General features: G+C 51.7%; 6 protein-coding genes across 6 annotated transcripts; 1 reads left to right on the top strand and 5 right to left on the bottom strand.

The window, feature by feature from the left end:
• Nucleotides 1-694: 694 nt before the first annotated feature.
• Nucleotides 695-2,695, bottom strand: BDV38DRAFT_275997 (uncharacterized protein; the record flags this gene model as incomplete). Its single annotated transcript, XM_032058130.1, has 4 exons — nt 695-769; nt 834-933; nt 992-1,404; nt 2,363-2,695. 4 exons carry the CDS (start codon nt 2,693-2,695, stop codon nt 695-697), a joined length of 921 nt encoding a protein of 306 aa, XP_031907427.1.
• An 802-nt stretch (nt 2,696-3,497) lies between these two features.
• Nucleotides 3,498-10,119, top strand: BDV38DRAFT_288741 (Noranthrone synthase; the record flags this gene model as incomplete). The annotated part of the gene is made up of 6 exons (XM_032061092.1): nt 3,498-3,784; nt 3,850-4,144; nt 4,212-7,934; nt 7,988-8,545; nt 8,605-10,011; nt 10,066-10,119. 6 exons carry the CDS (start codon nt 3,498-3,500, stop codon nt 10,117-10,119), a joined length of 6,324 nt encoding a protein of 2,107 aa, XP_031907426.1.
• A 1,384-nt stretch (nt 10,120-11,503) lies between these two features.
• On the bottom strand, nt 11,504-14,052 carry BDV38DRAFT_22512 (MDR family MFS transporter). The gene is made up of 6 exons (XM_032052844.1): nt 13,687-14,052; nt 13,520-13,613; nt 13,163-13,440; nt 12,760-13,096; nt 12,578-12,681; nt 11,504-12,495 (listed from the first exon to the last, which is right to left on the bottom strand). The coding sequence occupies exons 1-6, from the start codon at nt 13,879-13,881 to the stop codon at nt 11,875-11,877; spliced, it is 1,629 nt and encodes a 542-aa protein (XP_031907425.1). The 5' UTR covers nt 13,882-14,052; the 3' UTR covers nt 11,504-11,874.
• Nucleotides 14,053-14,100: 48 nt separating this feature from the next.
• BDV38DRAFT_288739 (cytochrome P450) lies at nt 14,101-15,398 on the bottom strand (the record flags this gene model as incomplete). The annotated part of the gene is made up of 5 exons (XM_032061091.1): nt 14,101-14,388; nt 14,505-14,655; nt 14,725-14,891; nt 14,944-15,075; nt 15,135-15,398. The coding sequence occupies 5 exons, from the start codon at nt 15,396-15,398 to the stop codon at nt 14,101-14,103; spliced, it is 1,002 nt and encodes a 333-aa protein (XP_031907424.1).
• A 176-nt stretch (nt 15,399-15,574) lies between these two features.
• Nucleotides 15,575-16,609, bottom strand: BDV38DRAFT_264608 (uncharacterized protein). Its single transcript, XM_032056293.1, has one exon. The coding sequence runs from the start codon at nt 16,405-16,407 to the stop codon at nt 16,144-16,146; it is 264 nt and encodes an 87-aa protein (XP_031907423.1). The 5' UTR covers nt 16,408-16,609; the 3' UTR covers nt 15,575-16,143.
• Nucleotides 16,610-18,042: 1,433 nt separating this feature from the next.
• BDV38DRAFT_22548 (uncharacterized protein) lies at nt 18,043-19,636 on the bottom strand. Its single transcript, XM_032052851.1, has 4 exons — nt 18,867-19,636; nt 18,761-18,808; nt 18,595-18,687; nt 18,043-18,501 (listed from the first exon to the last, which is right to left on the bottom strand). Exons 1-4 carry the CDS (start codon nt 19,390-19,392, stop codon nt 18,158-18,160), a joined length of 1,011 nt encoding a protein of 336 aa, XP_031907422.1. The 5' UTR covers nt 19,393-19,636; the 3' UTR covers nt 18,043-18,157.
• Between the last annotated feature and the right edge of the window lie 448 nt (nt 19,637-20,084).

Raw genomic sequence — 20,084 nt, 5'->3', positions numbered from 1 at the left:
TGATTATACGATCGCGGACATATATTGTTCAATGTTACAGACTTTCATGTACTAGTCGAATAGAATCGCCTCTACGTACTACTACTACTAATACTACTACCAGTCCTTTGTCTTCGATTCCTGATTGGCACTGCTACCCAAAAATATATATTTCAACTCTCCCATTGTGTAGTAGACGGGTTCAACCCGTCGCGATGAGCAAATACTGCTGAGTTAGGGAGCTGTTTTTCAGGATGCAAATAAACGGCATTGCAAATGTCCGTATCCTTCCCACTCTCAGTTCTCTTGGTCTACTCGATCATCTTTGAGCATGCACCTGTGGTTATTAATGGGAAGCGGCGCGAAGATAAACGGGGGGGTAGTGTAGAAGGCCAGTTTATTCAGGCACCATGGTTGTCTCTTTCGGCGGCCCGCCGGCCGTGACGCGTTCGCTCTCGCCGGTTCGATTCCATTGGCCGTTCTCAACACATCGATATTTCCATCAGGGCTCCACGAAAACGAAAGTTGCGTTTCAATTCAATTTCATCACTTAAGGTCCTAAACAGATGGAACGGAAGAGACCGAATAACTTATGCACAAACCGGTCGAGCGAAAGCCGCCGCGACACGAACCCAGGACCCCCAACCGCGCCTTTCTGGACGAGCTCCATGCTCGTCTCAGAACCATATGACCGCGATTCGTCGTCACTAGTGTGCTACCAACAGAGTTGAGATCCATCAGTGTGGATAACGAAGTGTCCGGATGTAGTCTCCTTGGTCGCTGCATCAATCTACCACCTCAACGTTAGCCCACGCCGCGCCCAGCTCGCGCAAAGAAGAGGGCACTGATCATACCCGAGCACAAATGCCTGCCACACTGTCTGCGATAGTTGTTGGGGCCTGCGGACGGCCCATCAGCCGCGCTCCTTGATCGCCCATATCGGTTTGGACATGTCTAGCATGTTTCGGTCAGCGAATATACGTTGCCACAAGAACCCTCGAACGGTGATTACCCTGGATCGATGATGAAGGCCGTGAGCCATTTGTTCTCGAAGTGGAACTTGCGCACCATGTAGTTGGCCGCCAGCTTCGACACTCCGTACGCCGTGAGTGGGGCCCGTGCATAGTCGTGCATGTTGGTGATGGTGCTGATCGGGGCGCCGATCAAGACAAACTTGGCCTGTTGCTTGGACTGTTCCAGCATCAGGCGGGTTGCCTGAAACAGTAAGACGGGAGCATACATGTTGACCATCATGTGCGCCTGGAGATGCTCGAGAGGCATGGTGGACGCGGGCCCAAAGTTCGTCGCCATGGCCGCATTGGCTACCACCACGTCCAAGTGCGTGACCCCGTGCTCTTCCCGAAGGGTCTGAACAGCAGTCTGAGCATCGGTTTCCGAGTTGCAGTCCAGCTGTACCACGATCATCTGACTGCCTTCGGCGACGGTTAGTGTCGAGAGCGCCGGCGTAGCGGTGGCAACGTTGCGCACGCAAGCGACCACGGTGCTTCTGGGACGTTGGAGAAAGGCTTCAACGAGACCTCGTCCGATGCCTGCGTGTGATCAGTACGACTTCGTAGGACCCTTGATTTGATGGACCGTACCTCGGCTGGCCCCGGTGACCAAATACACCGTCTCCTTAGGCGGTCCATCCCGGCATGGCGTAGAGAGCTTCTCTTGACCGTGCTGGCTAAGTGATCCGTTCATTATGTTACGGCTTAGAAAAGTACCCAAGAAAAGTTGAAAACCACTAAAGGACCCATGACAGTATCCCATTATATATGGTGTGTTGGTCGCTGGCCGAGGTGGGCGGTTGGGTGGCAGGCATTTGATGGTATGCCAACGAATTCGATCCCCGTGCGGGTGCCCCAAGAAAAATGAAAATAGAAATCAAAATTAAAAAAAAAAAATTGAAAAAAAGAGGAGCAAGGCCGATTTAAAGATATTGGCGCATCTAGCACGCTAATTACCGACTTAAGAGCAGAGATCTGCTCATGTCGATTTTAAGTAGCCCATGGGGCACCTACTAGCACCATCGCAGTGACGGACGTCCGTGGCCATAACGAGGTCTATTGCATGCTACTCATGTGGCAAAGCAGTACCGATTGATAGATCAGATCATGTGCGCTCGACATAACATTCGCTGACCGCTAGGATCTTGCACTCGGTCGCAACGCAAAATTGGCAGACGTTTTGAGTCAGTCCGAATTTACTGGCTATACCCATAGATATCCGAGCAATACAGGCTGGTATCTTCCGTAGCTCTGCATGGTCAAGACCGTCACCATCAGTACCGCACCACGCCGCACACTCCCAGCATCCCCATCACCGAGCCCGCCAGTGGAAAGAGCGCTCGCACCGTGTTGTGCCAATCCCACTTTCTTACCAATCTCACGCTCTCCTGCAAGCTAATCTCCACGCTCCCTTTCTCGATCCGATCCTCGGCGTGGAAGAGGGCGGTGTTTGTAGCGTTCATGAACATCCACGTGTAGGGCACCATGCTCACCGTCGTGACGGCGGCGACCATCCAGTGATGCCAAGGTTCACCGATAGAGAACTTGGCCCACGCCGCATATCCGTACAGGGCGCCCGTCAGAAAAGCGATTCCAGGGCCTTTACGATGGCCGCTGTAGAAAATACGGCTCCATTGGTGCACCAGCTGAGCCGGCTGCTGGGTGGTCTCGATAAGAATGGGAATGGTGAGCAGGTGGAGGTTCATCATGGCTCCTGCATTTGATCAGCTGCTTATCAAACCTTCCATGGGTGTAGAGACGGGGGAGATACCCGTCAGAAAGGACCCCGTGAGGACGGCGACATATTCGGTGCCCATCTTGCTTGTTCTTCTGGTAAATATACGGCTGAAAGAGGCGTGGGCAGCTAACTCTCCGTCTGCAAGGAGGAACACGTTCTTTAATTCTTCTTTCGCCCTCGTGTTTTGTCTAAGAGCGATCAAGATCCCCTCAATCGGTCTGTGTCGGGTACGCGAGGGAGATTGGGGTGGGGAAAGCCCGTGTCGGAAAGCGAGCTACACATGCAGATCAATCGGAGAAAGGAAACGGAGATCCTCCATATGCTGCCATGGAGATCGTACAGGCTCTCCTTGCCGGGCGGATGTGTGTTGAGGCGCCCAGCCGGGGAGGGCTGAAGAAAAGTCAAATGCAATCACATCGGACATGATTATAGGAGGTCTTCGTACGGTCGAAATGGCCGAAGGTTCCTCTTGCTGGCCTGGGAAACGGGATGCTAGAGGTGTAGTCCTCAGCTGAGCTTCTTAGATGACTGCATGTTGCAATGAGACATACGACATGGGCTCATTTTCGGGAAGTAAGACTGGCCCGCGGCTGTGTGGTTGGCCTCTTGGTAATCTGGACGGCAGAGCTGAGGGCTCCGATACGACTCAGCTCATCGGTCAACGACGAAATATCTCGATCAGTAGTTTCAAATACTGATATAGCCTCCTATAGCTCTTCGGGGCGGACCTGCTTCCATCGAGTTTCAACGATCTCATACCCTATTACACAATGGCTCAATCGAGGCAACTCTTTCTCTTCGGTGATCAGACAGCGGACTTTGTTCCCAAGCTCCGCAGTCTACTGTCCGTCCAGGACAGCCCTATTCTAGCCGCCTTTCTGGACCAGTCCCACTATGTGGTGCGAGCCCAGATGCTGCAGAGCATGAATACGGTTGATCACAAGTTTGCTCGAACTGCTGACCTGCGCCAAATGGTGCAGAAGTATGTCGACGGCAACCTGACCCCGGCATTTCGAACCGCGCTAGTGTGCCTCTGCCAGTTGGGATGCTTCATCCGGTACGTTCTCTCTCTTTGTTCTACCTCGGATCGATTCCACCACTTTCTTCTAAAGATGTTCCTAGGGAATATGAGGAATCTGGCAACAGGTACCCGCAGCCCAGTGACAGCTACGTGCTGGGATTCTGCATGGGTTCCTTGGCCGCTGTGGCAGTAAGCTGTAGCCGTTCCCTGTCAGAACTGCTGTCTATCGCTGTACAAACTGTGTTGATTGCCTTCCGCCTCGGTCTTTGCGCCCTGGAGATGCGGGATCGGGTGGATGGGTGTAGCGACGATCGAGGTGACCCTTGGTCTACCATTGTCCGGGGTCTGGATCCCCAGCAAGCTCGTGACCAAATTGGAGTGTTTTGTCAGACCACAGTGAGTGCTTCTATATCTTTCGGTACCCAGAAAAAGAATACATAATACTAACGATGCAATACAATAGAACGTACCTCAGATAAGGCGCCCGTGGATCAGCTGCATCTCTAAGAATGCCATCACCCTAAGTGGCAGTCCATCCACATTGAGGGCGTTCTGTGCGATGCCTGAAATGTCCCAGCACCGGACTACCCCAATTCCTATCTGTTTACCGGCCCACAATGGCGGCCTCTTCACGCAAGCAGATATCAATGCCATACTAGACACAACGCCTACCACTCCCTGGGAGCAACTGCCCGGCCAAATACCTTATATTTCCCATGTGACGGGAAATATAGTCCAGACTACCAACTACCGGGACCTTATGGAGGTAGCCCTATCTGAGACTCTCTTGGAGCAAGTGCGACTAGACCTCGTTGAGACTGGACTACCACGCCTTTTGCAATCTCGTCGGGTCAAGAACGTCACCATGGTACCATTGTTGACTCGCATGAATGAGACCATGAGCGACATTCTCCGAGACAGCTTTATCACTACTGAGACGAGAACTAACACCGGACGAGCCATCCCCGCTTCAGGTCGACCAGGCGCAGGCAAGTGCAAGCTGGCTATTGTGTCCATGTCGGGGAGGTTTCCTGAATCTCCGACTACCGAAAGCTTTTGGGACCTTCTATACAAAGGGCTGGATGTTTGTAAAGAGGTTCCCCGTCGACGGTGGGACATCAACACGCATGTGGATCCCAGCGGGAAAGCACGAAACAAAGGGGCTACCAAATGGGGCTGTTGGCTGGATTTCTCAGGCGATTTTGACCCCCGATTCTTTGGGATCTCGCCGAAAGAGGCGCCGCAGATGGATCCAGCTCAGCGCATGGCCTTGATGTCTACTTACGAGGCAATGGAGCGGGCTGGTTTGGTTCCCGACACCACACCGTCGACCCAGCGAGACCGCATTGGGGTCTTCCACGGAGTCACCAGTAACGATTGGATGGAGACCAATACGGCCCAGAACATTGACACATACTTCATCACAGGTGGAAATCGCGGGTTTATTCCGGGGCGCATTAACTTCTGTTTCGAATTTGCTGGACCTAGCTATACCAATGACACGGCCTGTTCCTCCAGTCTAGCTGCCATCCATCTGGCCTGCAACTCTCTCTGGCGGGGCGACTGTGACACGGCGGTGGCAGGGGGAACCAACATGATCTATACTCCTGATGGTCACACAGGATTGGATAAAGGGTTCTTTCTTTCCCGGACTGGCAACTGCAAACCCTACGACGACAAGGCCGATGGTTACTGCCGAGCTGAGGGGGTCGGGACGGTGTTCATCAAACGGCTGGAAGATGCCCTGGCAGATAATGACCCCATTCTCGGCGTTATTCTAGATGCTAAGACTAATCACTCAGCCATGTCGGAGTCAATGACTCGGCCGCACGTGGGCGCCCAAATCGATAACATGACGGCGGCGCTGAATACCACTGGACTCCACCCCAATGACTTCAGCTACATTGAGATGCATGGCACCGGCACCCAGGTAGGGGATGCAGTGGAGATGGAATCGGTACTGTCGGTGTTTGCGCCGTCTGAAACCGCCAGAAAGCCGGATCAGCCAGTATTTGTCGGCTCAGCCAAGGCCAACGTTGGACATGGAGAGGGAGTGTCTGGGGTTACGAGTCTTATTAAGGTTCTGATGATGATGCAGCACGATACCATACCCCCACACTGCGGCATCAAGCCGGGCAGCAAAATCAACCGCAATTTCCCTGATCTCGGAGCTCGCAATGTGCACATTGCTTTTGAACCCAAGCCCTGGCCACGCACACACACTCCCCGCAGGGTGCTTATCAACAACTTCAGTGCCGCGGGAGGGAATACTGCCTTGATAGTGGAGGATGCTCCGGAGCGCTACTGGCCGACAGAGAAGGATCCGCGCGATAGTCATATCGTCGCCCTGTCTGCACATGTGGGGGCTTCCATGAAAACCAACCTCGAACGACTGCATCAGTATCTCCTGAAACACCCCCACACTGATCTCGCGCAGCTGTCATATACCACTACTGCGCGTCGATGGCATTATCTACACCGAGCGAGCGTCACTGGCGCGTCTGTTGAAGAGGTGACTCGCAAGTTAGAGATGGCTATACAGAACGGGGACGGAGTCAGTCGACCCAAAAGCAAGCCGAAGATTCTCTTTGCTTTCACGGGACAAGGGTCTCAATATGCAACCATGGGTAAGCAGCTGTACGATGCGTATCCATCCTTCAGAGAGGACCTGGGGAAGTTCGATCGGTTGGCACAAAGTCATGGCTTCCCTAGCTTTCTTCACGTCTGTACTTCGCCTAAAGGCGACGTGGAAGAATTGGCTCCCGTTGTGGTGCAACTGGCTATCACTTGCCTTCAAATGGCCCTTACTAACCTCATAACTTCCTTCGGCATCCGTGCCGATGCGACAGTGGGGCATAGTTTGGGTGAATTTGCAGCCCTCTACGCGGCGGGTGTTCTTTCCGCCTCAGACGTGGTTTACCTTGTTGGTCAAAGAGCGGAGCTTCTCCAGGAGCGCTGCCAACGCGGGACCCATGCAATGCTGGCAGTGAAAGCTACTCCTGAAGCGTTGTCCCAATGGATCCGCGATCATCACTGTGAGGTGGCCTGTATTAATGGCCCTGAAGATACCGTTCTCAGTGGCACCACCAAGAATATTGCTGAGGTTCAACGCGTCATGACGGACAACAGGATCAAATGCACGCTGTTGAAACTGCCATTTGCCTTCCATTCTGCCCAGGTACAACCTATTCTGGACGACTTTGAGGCCCTGGCTCAGGGAGCGACATTTGCGAAGCCCCAACTACCAATTCTCTCTCCCTTGCTGCGGACAGAAATCCGCGAACAAGGCGTCGTGACTCCATCATATGTCGCGCAACATTGTCGTCACACCGTAGATATGGCCCGAGCTTTGAGATCTGCTCGGGAAAAGGGACTCATCGACGACAAAACCCTCGTCATTGAGCTGGGACCGAAGCCATTAATCTCGGGCATGGTGAAAATGACGTTGGGAGAGAACATTACCACCTTACCCACTCTAGCACCCAACAAGGCCATTTGGCCCAACCTGCAGAAGATTCTCACCTCGGTCTATACGGGTGGGTGGGACATTAATTGGAAGAAATACCATGCCCCGTTCGCTGGCTCCCAGAAAGTGGTGGATCTGCCGAGCTACGGCTGGGATTTGAAGGATTACTACATCCCGTACCAGGGTGACTGGTGCCTGCATCGCCACCAGCAGGATTGCAAGTGCGCCACCCCTGGCCACGAAATCAAAACGGCCGACTACCAAGTGCCTCCTGAGTCGAAACCTCACCGTCCATCCAAGCTGGACCCTAGCAAGGAGGCCTTCCCCGAAATCAAGACCACCACGACACTCCATCGAGTGGTGGAAGAGACGACCAAACCTTTGGGGGCCACCTTAGTTGTGGAGACAGACATGTCTCGGAAGGATGTCAACGGCCTCGCTCAAGGGCACCTTGTGGATGGGATCCCTCTGTGTACCCCTTCCTTTTATGCTGACATCGCCATGCAAGTGGGCCAATACAGTATGCAACGGCTCCGCGCGGGCCATCCGGGGGCCGGTGCCATCGATGGCCTCGTGGACGTGTCCGACATGGTGGTAGATAAAGCGTTGGTTCCCCATGGAAAGGGACCTCAATTGCTGCGCACGACGCTTACCATGGAGTGGCCGCCCAAGGCTGCTGCTACTACGCGAAGCGCCAAAGTCAAATTCGCCACCTATTTTGTACGTGTCCCCAGGTTTCTCATGAGATGGTAATGTAATATTAATTTATCTAGGCCGATGGGAAACTCGATACGGAGCATGCCAGCTGTACTGTCCGATTCACAACCGATGCACAATTGAAATCTCTGCGCCGATCTGTGCCTGAGTACAAGGCCCACATCCGCCAGTTACGTGATGGCCATGACAAGGGGCAGTTCATGCGATATAATCGGAAGACCGGGTACAAGCTCATGAGCAGCATGGCTCGGTTTAATGCCGACTACATGCTCTTGGATCATGTGCTGCTGAACGAAGCAGAGAACGAGGCAGCAAGTGTAGTAGACTTCTCGTTGGGATCGTCGAAAGGCAGCTTTGCAGCTCACCCAGCTCACGTTGATGCCATCACCCAGGTCGCCGGTTTTGCTATGAATGCCAATGACAATGTCGACATTGAGAAACAGGTCTACGTCAATCACGGGTGGGACTCGTTCCAGATCTACCAACCGCTCTATAATAGCAGGTCTTACGAGGTCTACACTAAGATGGGTCAAGCGAAAGAGAATGATTTGGTGCATGGCGATGTGGTAGTTCTGGACGGAGAACAAATCGTTGCTTTCTTCCGCGGCCTTTCAGTAAGCCTTCATATGATAGTAGACCCGATGAAGGCACTCATATACTGACTAATATTTAGCTGCGATGCGTTCCCCGTGGTGCACTGCGTGTCGTCCTACAGTCTACGGTGAAAAAGGCCGATCGCCAACTAGGGTCAAAGAAAATGCCGCCGCCGCCGACGACGACGATGCCAATATCGCCTTCCAAACCAGCTCCTACTCAGGTTACCGGCCAACCTATTCCAGCAGAGACCACTCCTCCTCACACCCCGCCACAGCCAAAGCATTTCCCAGTACCGAAAACTACCGCAAGCGCTCCAGCGGCAAAAGGGGGAGGTGTTAGTAACGAAAAGTTAGATGCTGTCATACGAGTTGTTTCGGAGGAGAGTGGAATTGCCCTCGAGGAGCTCACTGATGACAGCAACTTTGCTGACATGGGCATCGATTCTCTGAGTTCAATGGTCATTGGGAGCCGCTTCAGAGAGGACCTGGGGCTGGATCTGGGGCCTGAGTTTTCTCTTTTCATTGATTGCACTACTGTGCGTGCCTTGAAAAACTTCATGTTGGGAAGCGGGAATGCTGGCAGTGGTTCCAGTGAAGAAGGTCCTCCTTCGTCAGCTACTTCCGGTACCAACCTCGAAACCGATTGGTCTAGCAGTGCCTCCGACACAATTTCCGCCAGCGAAGATCATGGTCATTCGAGTGAGGCCGGTACCGACACTAAAAGTCCTCCGCCGCTTGATCTGAAGACGTACTGCCGCCCCTCAACTTCGGTCGTCCTACAAGGTCTACCTACGGTGGCGCGGAAAACTCTGTTTATGCTCCCTGATGGAGGAGGGTCGGCCTTCTCGTACGCCTCCCTGCCGCGCCTCAAATCGGATACCGCCGTAGTGGGCCTGAATTGCCCTTATGCCCGGGATCCCGAGAACATGAACTGCACACATGGGGCTATGATTGACAGCTTTTGCAATGAGATCCGGCGGCGACAGCCGCGGGGCCCGTATCATTTGGGCGGCTGGTCGTCCGGTGGTGCATTTGCTTACGTAGTGGCCGAGGCCCTTGTTAACCAGGGGGAGGAGGTGCATTCGTTAATCATTATTGATGCGCCTATCCCTCAAGCTATGGAACAACTTCCCCGAGCCTTTTACGAGCACTGCAACAGCATTGGATTGTTCGCTACCCAGCCTGGAGCTAGTCCGGACGGCTCGACTGAGCCTCCGTCCTACTTAATCCCACACTTTACCGCTGTAGTGGATGTGATGCTGGATTACAAGTTAGCCCCATTGCATGCGCGCCGGATGCCCAAGGTCGGCATCGTCTGGGCGGCAGATACAGTCATGGACGAGCGGGACACTCCCAAGATGAAAGGAATGCATTTCATGATTCAAAAGCGGACGGACTTTGGCCCCGATGGCTGGGACACGGTCATGCCTGGGGCCTCGTTTGACATTGTCCGAGCGGACGGTGCTAATCATTTTACGTTGATGGTAGGTTGTGCTTGGACTATGACTGAACGGACCTGGATGCTGACACGTCGATAGCAAAAGGAACATGTCTATAAAATTAGTGATCTGATCGACCGCGTCATGGCCTAGCAACCCCTGTTTCAACGGGTGATGCGCACATTTACAACTACTATGGGTGCTGGCGAATGGAGGAAGCCGGGGCGTGTTTTTCATCTGTTGCCGCTTTTAGAAAAGACGAAATTGTGGTTGGCAAACTTGTTTTACAGGGTTCATGGTGTATATTGATTCTAAATATATATATAGGTAATTGAACGATGATAGCATATACACTTTTTTAGGCAATTCGTCTCCCGTTCATCCTTAGTCGTGGAAGCCAGGATGGCTAAATTATTTCTCCTGTTGATTATGACCCCTAGATTGAGCAAGCAGTCACGAATGGCGACAGACTCATCGGACGGATACGTTCCACGCTCTACTCCTTGAGTTCATGTTGGGTATGATATTACAACGCACCTGAGTAACTCCAGGTGCCAACTACCGGACCAGCGCTGGGTTTGCTTGTTTCCTACAACGGGTATTGTATTACCTTGCCTGAGTTTACAATCAACTGGACTTGGAACCTCCAGTTCGGTTTCGCTTGAAGCAGGATGCCTCTTCTTCGGCTAACGTGTATTGGGGACCTCTAAGTCGGGATCGTTGATTTCACTTCAAGGAAAAGTGCCTATTAACGTCAACGACATTCAAATTGCAGCCGTCTGGGATTTTGTTCGACCTAGCTTTTGCGCGTTGGCCGCGGGCATTTGGACTTCGGAGATCATTTCGGACAGCGAAAGCGGACTTCGGACAGCGTAGAACATTGTCAAAAAAGGCTGTTCGGGGATTATAGGACCGCATGACAATGCCGATTCCAGAGACGATAAGGGCAGAAACGACAAGAAAACTCCCGGAAAACCATAGCCCAGGCATTCAAGGTGTAGAGAAGTTCTGCGAAAGACGGGCCGCGAGGGGCGTTCACGAAGTACTCGTAGAAGACTCACGGGTGAGGTGGTCCTGTTATCCAGATATGCCCATGAACAATCCTTCGCTGTAGAAGTCGGGTTTTGCACCGCCAACATGAGGGAACTAGGATTGTTCGACCTCATCTGCCTGGCTGCATGATCCACCAGTTATCTCTGTCCAACTCAGAATTCGTACCCTCCCTAAGCACCTCAATTTTCATAATAATCTATCCTGACTCCTGCTGGTCGGGGGACGCATAATGTTATGCTGGAATTATTTTTGAAATTCCTTGCTCTGTCTATGGAAAGGCATGTAGTGCCCGTGTCGATAGCTCGGTCGCCGGATAACACATTGCCGTACGAGATTTACTCGAACACCTTCGGAGGGATTATGGGCTCAAGGGCTATGGGCTCAATGGAATAAGCCAAAGTTGATTAAACTGAATTGATTGACAGAGTAATCGTAGTCTGAACATGCCAACCGAGGCAGATCCATAAGTATCGTTGTATGTAGCGCTATGATTAAATTACATGAGCGTCGCATTGACTCATGACCCAAGGCGCGAGTACAACATACGCTGGTAGACGACGTTGATTATACAATTGTGGAGATTAAAAGAAGGGACCCGCGGTTGAACGAGGTAACGCCGAAGCCGTTTGACAGGAATTAAAAAGAAATAAACATCGTTCCTTTTCATGGCAGGCTCGGGGTCCTCGCGCTCCCTTGAAGGAAGATGAGAACGGGTCTCCGATGATCCGGAACATGAACTTATGTGCACGAATGTTGAATAATGCTGGAACCACAAGGAAAAAAGAAGAAGAAAAACGTTTTCTAAGAAAGAACCCTAGATACGGGTGATACACGTTAGCCGGGTACTATGGAACGTTACCTGTTCTGCTTGACGTTTCTCCATTCGATCCCTACGGCCCCGAGAAAGCTGAGACAGCTGCAAATTAGGGCCACTTGAAAGACGTCCAGCAGCGCGGCGTTATATGCTACCAGCACCTGGTCCATGTACTCCGGTTGGACTAGATGGCGAAACCCGGTGGCACCGGCATCTACGACTGCCTCTGGGTCGAGACCTGGCAGCCGCAGATTCGCGAGGTTCTCCGCTAGGTGGGTGCTGAAGATATTTTGCGCTACCGAGGTGAAGAGCGCACCGCCCAACATCTGCACAAACCAGATTAGTGCGGTTCCGATGGGAACTTGCGCCATGGGGAGCACAGCTTGCACGGCCACAGCCCCCTGCTGGAAGCCGAAGCCGACGCCGATCCCGTAGAGGAAGAGAAAACCGATCCATTTGGATTGGGCAATATCCACGGTGAAGAGGGTAAGGCAGCCAGCACCGATCGACATGATCACGCTACTGACGATAAACCAAGGGGCGTAGTGGCCTGTCTTGTTGGTCACAGCGCCGGAGATGATGGCGCCGGCGGTATTGGCGAGAATCAAGGCAATGGAATCAATGCCGGCCTGCACTGGTGATTGGTTGCGAATGGCTTGGAACTATTGGACATGCATTAGCACCATCGTCGGGCGCGCGGTGGGTCACATCACACGGGCAAGGGACTAGGGAGAGGCAGGTTACCCAGATCGGCACATAGTAGATCATCACGAACATGGAGGCGCCGATGAAGAAGACGAAGACGGAGGCGCAGGCTACGGATCTCTGAGAGGCTACTTTGATCGGCACTGGCGGCGGCGGCGGCGGCAGCGCCGGTGGTGAGCGAGGCTTACAGGACGAGTGGAAACCAATGGAGGATGACATACCGGTGGCGTTATCCTTCATGAGGATCTGAATGATGATAAACGTAATGAGGAGCACACCGAAGAGAACAAACAGCGCAATAATGCGTGCATTCGACCAAGCGTAGTCCACCCCACCCCACTGGAGTGCCAGGAGAACGCAGATGATGGCGGGAGTGAAGACGATCGTGCCTAACGGATCTAAGCCTTTCACCATCTCCCAGGCGCCATGCGTGCGCAGGTCCGTTGATTTAGGGATCCGAAGCAGAAACAGGATAACCACCGCGGTGACCCCTCCGATCGGAAGATTGATGTAGAAGCACCATCGCCAGGTCACTTCGTTCGTGAAGGCGCCCCCCAACTGCAATTCACAAGGAACGGTTAATGGTGTCTGTCACGGCCGCCGGGTGTATCAACAGTGACTTACCAGAGGGCCTGCCACGGACGCAATCCCATACATCCCCCCTAAGAGCCCCATGTAAACCGGTCGCTTGGCCAAGGGCACAATATGCGCGATGGTGACCAGAGCACCTGTGAAGATCCCCGAGCTCCCCACTCCCGCGATGGCACGGCCGACGATAAGCACCACGGACGACGGTGCGACGCCGCAGATCAGAGAGCCCACCTCGAAGATAAGCAGGGCGACGAGAAAGACCCACTTGGTGCTGAACAGGGCATAAAACTTGCCATATAGCAATTGAAAGGCTGTCCTCCCCCTCTCCCGCAGGTCGTCAGCGGAATAGCAATTCAAGATTGGGTAAAGAAAAGCCTCGCGGGGACTTACCACACGTAGTCAGTAGATAGGCGGACGCATACCATCCAATATCGTTCAGCCGGTGGAATTCATCCGTGATGCGAGGGATGGCAACGGACAGGATCTGCACCGCAGTCATCATCAGTTGAACACTCGCCGTGCCAGGGAAGACGAAGAAGGGCGCACGGGGAACGAACGGTGTTATCGAGAGCTACGCAAAACACAGCGAGCAATAGACTTAGCACAATGAGATACAACTTCATGCCGGAGATGTGACTACTCTCCTCGGCAGCCTCATCGATTAGTATGCCATGGTCGTCCGATGTCCGCACCTCCCCATCGCTCGTGGGGTTACGCTCGGGATCGAGCGCTGCCTCCTTATTGCTGTGCATACTCGGACGATGGAGTGACGTGTCTGGTGTTGTTTTGAGGAGAGGGGAAAGGAGAACGGGGTCAAGGATTATACGGGAGGCACAGGAAAAAATAACAACACGATGAAGGAGAAGAAGAGGATGAGAAGGAGGAGGAGGAGGAGAGAAAAGGAAGAAGCAGCAGAAGAAGAGTGTTTGTGTTGATTGTCTTTGTTGTATTCCTGGCTTTTCGGGCGGCAATCAACCGCACCCCTGCAGTGCTGCCACGTGAGGACGGTCCCCTGCAACCTCTTCGACCTCATTGTTGGCATTGAGCCACAATTCTGGTCCCTTGCGCTGGACCTCCTGCAGATCTCGCTGGGGATGGAGTTGGCAGGTGGAATGCACGCTACTCGTATGCACCCCGGCCATTCCAGAACGATTATCACTACATTGGCGAATAACATACGCACACAGCAACGGCATATCTACGACGGTCGCCGGAAGATCGGCCGAGAAGATAATCGCAGGGCATCGACATGCTTCGGACTAACATGTCTAATCAAAATAACACGTCTGCGGTGCTCTGGACACCTCTTGGGGTGAGTCACTCGATTCGAATCTGCTCGTCTGCGTCCTCTCTCTCAATCCGCCAACCCAGTCACCTTGGCCCGGACGGTGAAGAGTCCCGTTTCCGGTGCGGCGAAGCCGAGATCACGCTTCATCTGCAACTGCTCGACTGTCATCTGGTAGGAGACCAAGTTGAAGCGTCTCGCGACGGTGGCGATGGCTAGATAGATTTCTGCTACAGCGAAACTGTTCATTCATGTCCCAATGTTAGAAGACCCTCTGATTGAACAGTTCGCACCCACAGGAGAGACTTACTTGATGCCGAGGCAATGCCAACTGCCTTTGCTAAAGACAATCAGATACCGATGCAAATTGATCCCGTCGCGGGCGGCCTGCACCCAGCGATCCGGGTTGGAATCCTCCGGATGTGGGAAACTCGAGGGGCCCATGCATACGAAATAGGGGCTTTGGCTGATCGGAGTCTGGGGACGAATAGGGAGGTCAGTCGGTGTTGTTCGTGAATTCTCTGCGGACGCAAAGAAGGCGGAAGACTGGCGCCTTGGGGGATGACAAGGCCTTTGTACACCAGAGGATCGTTCGGTAAACGCGTGCAGATCGATTGATGAAGCCAAAGAACAACCGAAGGCTTTCATTCACAACGCCGGCCTATGAACCACGGTTGTCAGGATGTGCATCGGACCAAGAGGGAACCCACGAGAACAAACCAAGTATGGCAACTGCTCCAATTGTGTCCAGGAAGCCGGGCTGTCAGGAAGCGGCATCACAGTCCGAAGCTCGTCGCGCGGTTGGAGCAGCAGGGACGGCTTATGTGCTACGTGGGACACTCCCACCGCCAGGGCCCGTGCCGTTGTCTCCGTGGCCCCGGCGATAATGTTCAACGTCTCCATTTGCAGTCGTGTGGCCGTTTTCTCCTGCTCCAGTACGTCGGCGGTGACCATCGCCTGACGCAGAGCCTTCTGGTCTCCCATTGTGCCATAGTTCTGTAAATCCAGGATCTCTTTCACGCGCCGCTCAGACAACGTCCACAGGTGGAGGAATTCGCCGGCGGGGACCAGGCGAGGTTAGGTTAAATTATACGAAAGATAGTTAATCTGAATTCACTATATAATTTTTCACTTAATTATAGTTGATATAGAAATTCTATTAATCTAGCTATCATCTAGTAATTCGGAATCCCTGAACCCATTAACCTAACCCAGCCTGGCCAAACACCAGTCTCCTGGACAGTAATGTTGCACTACTCCAGTATAGAGCCACAATGGTAAACAAATAAAAATAAAAGATAAATAAACAAGATTGAGGGTCAAACGCCACTCCACAGGCTCGACTGGTCCAGTGCGGCCCATCTCATTTGTCGGATGAAACTGCAATGTCCCTTTCGTATGTCTGATAGAGTAGTCGGCGGCATGTAACCCATGATCAACCCTGTCCGCCCCGCTTCCACCCAGCTGCTCAACTACTTGTCCAATATTTCTGAGTGTGTCCTTGTCGCCCACATCACAATGGCCGGTAGTTTTGAAGCCATCCTCGCGAGCGCGGCGGAAAACATTCTCGAACAAGTAACGGTGGTCGATCGACTTCTAAGGAGTCCAATCCGATCCCGATGATCACGTCGCGGTATGGGATTGCCTGGACGTAATGCTCCGTGGCAGACTCCGGGGACATATCCCGCAACATACACATTACCCACTGAGACTGGACCTATCATAACCTTTAGACAGATGTCACCGACATGAGGAGATCCTGTTCAACTTCGAGGTCTGTGGCAGCCTCAGACTGAGCTTTTCGGAACCCATGCATCATTGCCTGGAAAGAAACACCCCTCCGCGTATGGCCTTGAGGATCGAAGAAGGGCTCATAGTAGCGGATGTTCATGTCAGTGGCCTTCCGAAAATAATCCATTGCCAGGCGGTACAAGTCTTGCTCGTCCCGCAGGACACTGAAACCACCATAATATAACTGGAAAAATCGCTCCATTCCCCCACCGAAGCTCAGGTGTCATCGTCCCTTCGAGATGGACGTGCAACTCTACCTTTGGCATGTCTTTGATTATGTTGGTATTATGGTGATGAATTCTAGTACTCTGATATTCTCGGAGGGTCTGGTTGGAGACCTCCGGTGCTCTGGCGGTCATGTTGCTCTGCTAGAGGCCCTGCAATACGGGGCGATTGAAATGAAATAAAAGGGATATGAGATCGAGAGAGTTGTTGCCTTGCAGAAGAGAACCAGACAAAGAAAAAAATAAAACAATCCAAGGCGCGTGTGCTTCTTATATATCATCTACCATCTCTGATGCGGGCTGCGTCTGATCACGTGAGATATACAACTGGAGTTCTGGGGAGTAGCGGGTCTGGCCGTGTCTGCACGGGCGATCTTGTTTCGCCGACACTCGAAATACCGCTGATTCCCCCCCACCAACCACCACCCTCGTGAGCCGTCCTCCCTCAAAAATTGCCCTATCTGGAATCCACTGGTTACTTGAGGTTCCAGGATAAGCTCAACCTCCCAGAACTTGGCTGATATGCCTGGAGCCCTCCCATGACCTCATGCACCTTTTTACACTCCACAACAATCCCTTTGTTGGCTTTTCCAACAAATTTTTGTCGAGTTGCTGTTCGGATCCATGCAACCAGACCATCCCAGAAGCCCGTCAAGATTCAAAAGGACGATACCCTTATCCCTTATCATGGATGCCCAGCTGATTCCATGTGGTGACTTCTGCAATTTCATCAAGTGTCCCGTAGCCACCTGACCCAGGACCTCCAGCGAAAACCGGCTCGGCCATCTTGCGTTTCCTCTCATGCATATCCTCCACCACTGTAACCATGCCATGTTCGCTTCCCAGAGGGGAAGACGCAGGGTGATCCTCTAGAGGAGCGTCAGGGGAAACCCATCGTTCTGGTTGTTTGCCGTCCTCGGCGTCCATTGTTCATTGGGTATGGGATCAAAGTGACGGACAAACTTCCGATTAGACAGCCTCAAACACAAATAACATCACCAATGGATCGACTGAGATTTGGAATAATGGACTAGCAAATTTTCGGCCTGACGCGGAGAGAAGGACCAGGCTTCAAAAAGGTGGATGGGTAAGATTGCTTTTGAGCGGGCAATGCGACACGCTCGATCAATGCCACCCACAAATGCCAAATGGAGCATTTCACCTCATCAGAGACACAAACAAAGGGCTGCTCAAAGAAGCGCCTAATCAAGTCCGTTGCTTGTTTGGTTGCGAGAAGTGACGCTTGAGATAGGGGCTATGTGTGACCGTATTATAGAAAGATAAATACGACATGGGATGATTCGTATATGTTATGTCTTTTGACGCTCTATGATGTGGAAATAACTCCTTCAATCAAGTGACAGCACGCCGAATGCTCAGGTGAATATAGTCAATGGGAGCGAGGACATTCTCCTAAGACAAAACGCCCTGTCCGAGGAGAAACTGGGGAGATGAACTATATTACAACCCACCGATAGCCCGGTAGGTAAATCTGCACCCACCCCATACCCGCTCAATTTTAGGTCAACCCGATGAGAGAGTGGAAAAAAGACAACTTTGATAAGATATATAATAGATTAGAAGTTTCCACATAACACTATGATTCTACAAAGCATTCATCACTGCCTGCAAAATGCGAACCATATCAGCTACGATATCAAATTCAGCTAAAGTTCGTCTCCAAGCTGAGCCATACACACTAGGTAGCCCAATTACTCTACGACTATTTCAACCCATCCATCCACTGCGGCGAAGCCACTCCTCAAAAGTAGAAGCCTTCAGACCAAGCTCCTCGAAGGAGTGATCCTGATCTTCAGTGAACGCCCCGTAACAGATCCTATCCGCGGGCGCCACAGCAGCCCATTCCATCATCTCCTTGGCATCTTCCGTAAAGGCCGGACCGACGCGCGGAGCCGTCATCTCGGCGAACGCCTCTGCAGATATGGGGTCGTGGATTGCAGGCTGGCCGGTGACTCTTGTGAATGTCTTTACCATCTCATCGGGTGTGGTGCGAGAGCTTAGCACCAAGTAGGTCTTTCCGTGGGTTTTGGGGACGCCGAGCTCGAATACTCCTTTTTGAACAAGTCGACATGTTAGTTATCCTTTTGAGAAGTGTCCATGGATCCTGTATTTTACCCGGGGTAGGGGAAATAAAATGAACCTACTCGCTGCGAAATTTCCCATGTCGTAGATTGGATCTGTCCACTGTGCCACTTGGCCACCGGGGATGGGAATACGAAACTCAACAACACCGTTCGCTATCAAATCATATCATCATATGAGCCTGTACCTGGGATGGGTTGAGGTCTGGATGTTGCAAGCCGAACTCACATCGGCGAATAGAATATTGAGGCCAACGCAAATTAGTATAAAAGAATCCTGCACCCAAAAAGCCCACTGTCAGTACTGGATTGCGCCGCAGAGCTGTGGTACAAACCCGGAATAAGGCAAGTCACCCCGCCACTAAGTCTTTCTCTCGCGAATTTCTCAACCTCATACTTATTGTTCATGTGATGGATATTCACAAATCGACCCCCCGTCGCGCTGGCCATGTCCGGCAGACTGCTGAAGACGAAATGCTTGACGCCACACTCTTCCGCAGCCAGGACCATATTCTGACCGGCTTCAATCTCATGCTTCATCTCTTCATCCTTCTCCAGGATTCTTCCCATGTGGGTCTCGGAAGTCATGGCAAACACGCCATATGCACCCGCAAAGGCGACCTGGAAGGAATCTTTGTCGTACGCATCGCCTGGAACGAGAGAAAGGCGGTTGTCGCTGGTCTGGTGGGCGGATAGAAACGACTTCGCTTTTGGTGAGTTGGGATCACGCGTTACACCCCGGACATGCCAGAGACCTCCGTCTGGGCGCCTGGAGCCGAGCAGCGCCTGGATAACGCCAGCTCCTTGATTTCCTGTCGCGCCAACAACGGCGATAACATGAAACGCGGTGGGGGTGGACATTCTCTTTGTCTAGTGTGCTAGGCAGGTGCACAAATACTCCAAGGGAATAAAATCTTGTTGAACATGCCACTGTTTATACGGGATGCCGAAACTCAGAGTGGGAGAGTAGCACAAGTCCGTCACCACAGAATGTTTCGTCTCTTGATGTCTACCTAGATATGGATGACCCAATGCTGGATTACTCAGCTCCCTCCGCGGAAGCGAGAAAGTCTCCGATGGGGCATACAGCTCCGGGGGGGTCAGGATTTAGTGACTAGGGGTCAGGGTAGGGCGGAGAAACCATCTCCGAGAGAATCAGAAGAAATACTGCCACTTTATATAATATTTTAATTTCTGACTCTCTCAGAGCTATTTCTTACTAATCTTAAAAAATTAGAAAGATTATTTTCTAACTCTCTTAAAATTTTTTTATATAACTAATTCAGTTTCTAATCTCCTTAAAACTTTTTTATATAATTATTCCAGTTTCTAATTCTTTTAAAGTTTTTATTATATAATTCTTTATCTAAATTAAGAAAAGACTAAAATCTTCTATATTTTAATAAAAATTTTTATTATATTACTTATCTATTTAAATCTAGTTTAAACTTAATCTCTATATAATATTAAGTATAGACCTTCTAATTACTATATAGAAAATACTTTATTTTCTAAATAATATATATTATAATAATTTTAGCTATATTTTATAT

This window comes from Aspergillus pseudotamarii (assembly GCF_009193445.1).
Source record: "Aspergillus pseudotamarii strain CBS 117625 unplaced genomic scaffold BDV38scaffold_113, whole genome shotgun sequence".
In the NCBI taxonomy this organism is placed as follows: domain Eukaryota; kingdom Fungi; phylum Ascomycota; class Eurotiomycetes; order Eurotiales; family Aspergillaceae; genus Aspergillus; species Aspergillus pseudotamarii.
The sequence above is the reverse complement of the archived record's forward strand: the minus strand, read 5'-3'. Positions and strand labels throughout refer to the sequence as shown.

Excerpts from the sequence above, each read along its gene's own strand:
- BDV38DRAFT_22512 (XM_032052844.1), bottom strand. The coding sequence starts at position 13,881 with ATGCACAGCAATAAGGAGGCAGCGCTCGATCCCGAGCGTAACCCCACG. Across the intron at positions 13,614-13,686 it reads GCGTAGCTCTCGATAACACC|ATCCTGTCCGTTGCCATCCC; the intron begins GTTCGTTCCCCG and ends ACTGCGGTGCAG. Across the intron at positions 12,682-12,759 it reads CATGAAGGATAACGCCACCG|TGCCGATCAAAGTAGCCTCT; the intron begins GTATGTCATCCT and ends CGCCGCCGCCAG.
- BDV38DRAFT_22548 (XM_032052851.1), bottom strand. The coding sequence starts at position 19,392 with ATGTCCACCCCCACCGCGTTTCATGTTATCGCCGTTGTTGGCGCGACA. Across the intron at positions 18,688-18,760 it reads TCAATATTCTATTCGCCGAT|CGAACGGTGTTGTTGAGTTT; the intron begins GTGAGTTCGGCT and ends ATGATTTGATAG. Across the intron at positions 18,502-18,594 it reads CATGGGAAATTTCGCAGCGA|GAGTATTCGAGCTCGGCGTC; the intron begins GTAGGTTCATTT and ends TTGTTCAAAAAG.
- BDV38DRAFT_264608 (XM_032056293.1), bottom strand. The coding sequence starts at position 16,407 with ATGGAGCGATTTTTCCAGTTATATTATGGTGGTTTCAGTGTCCTGCGG.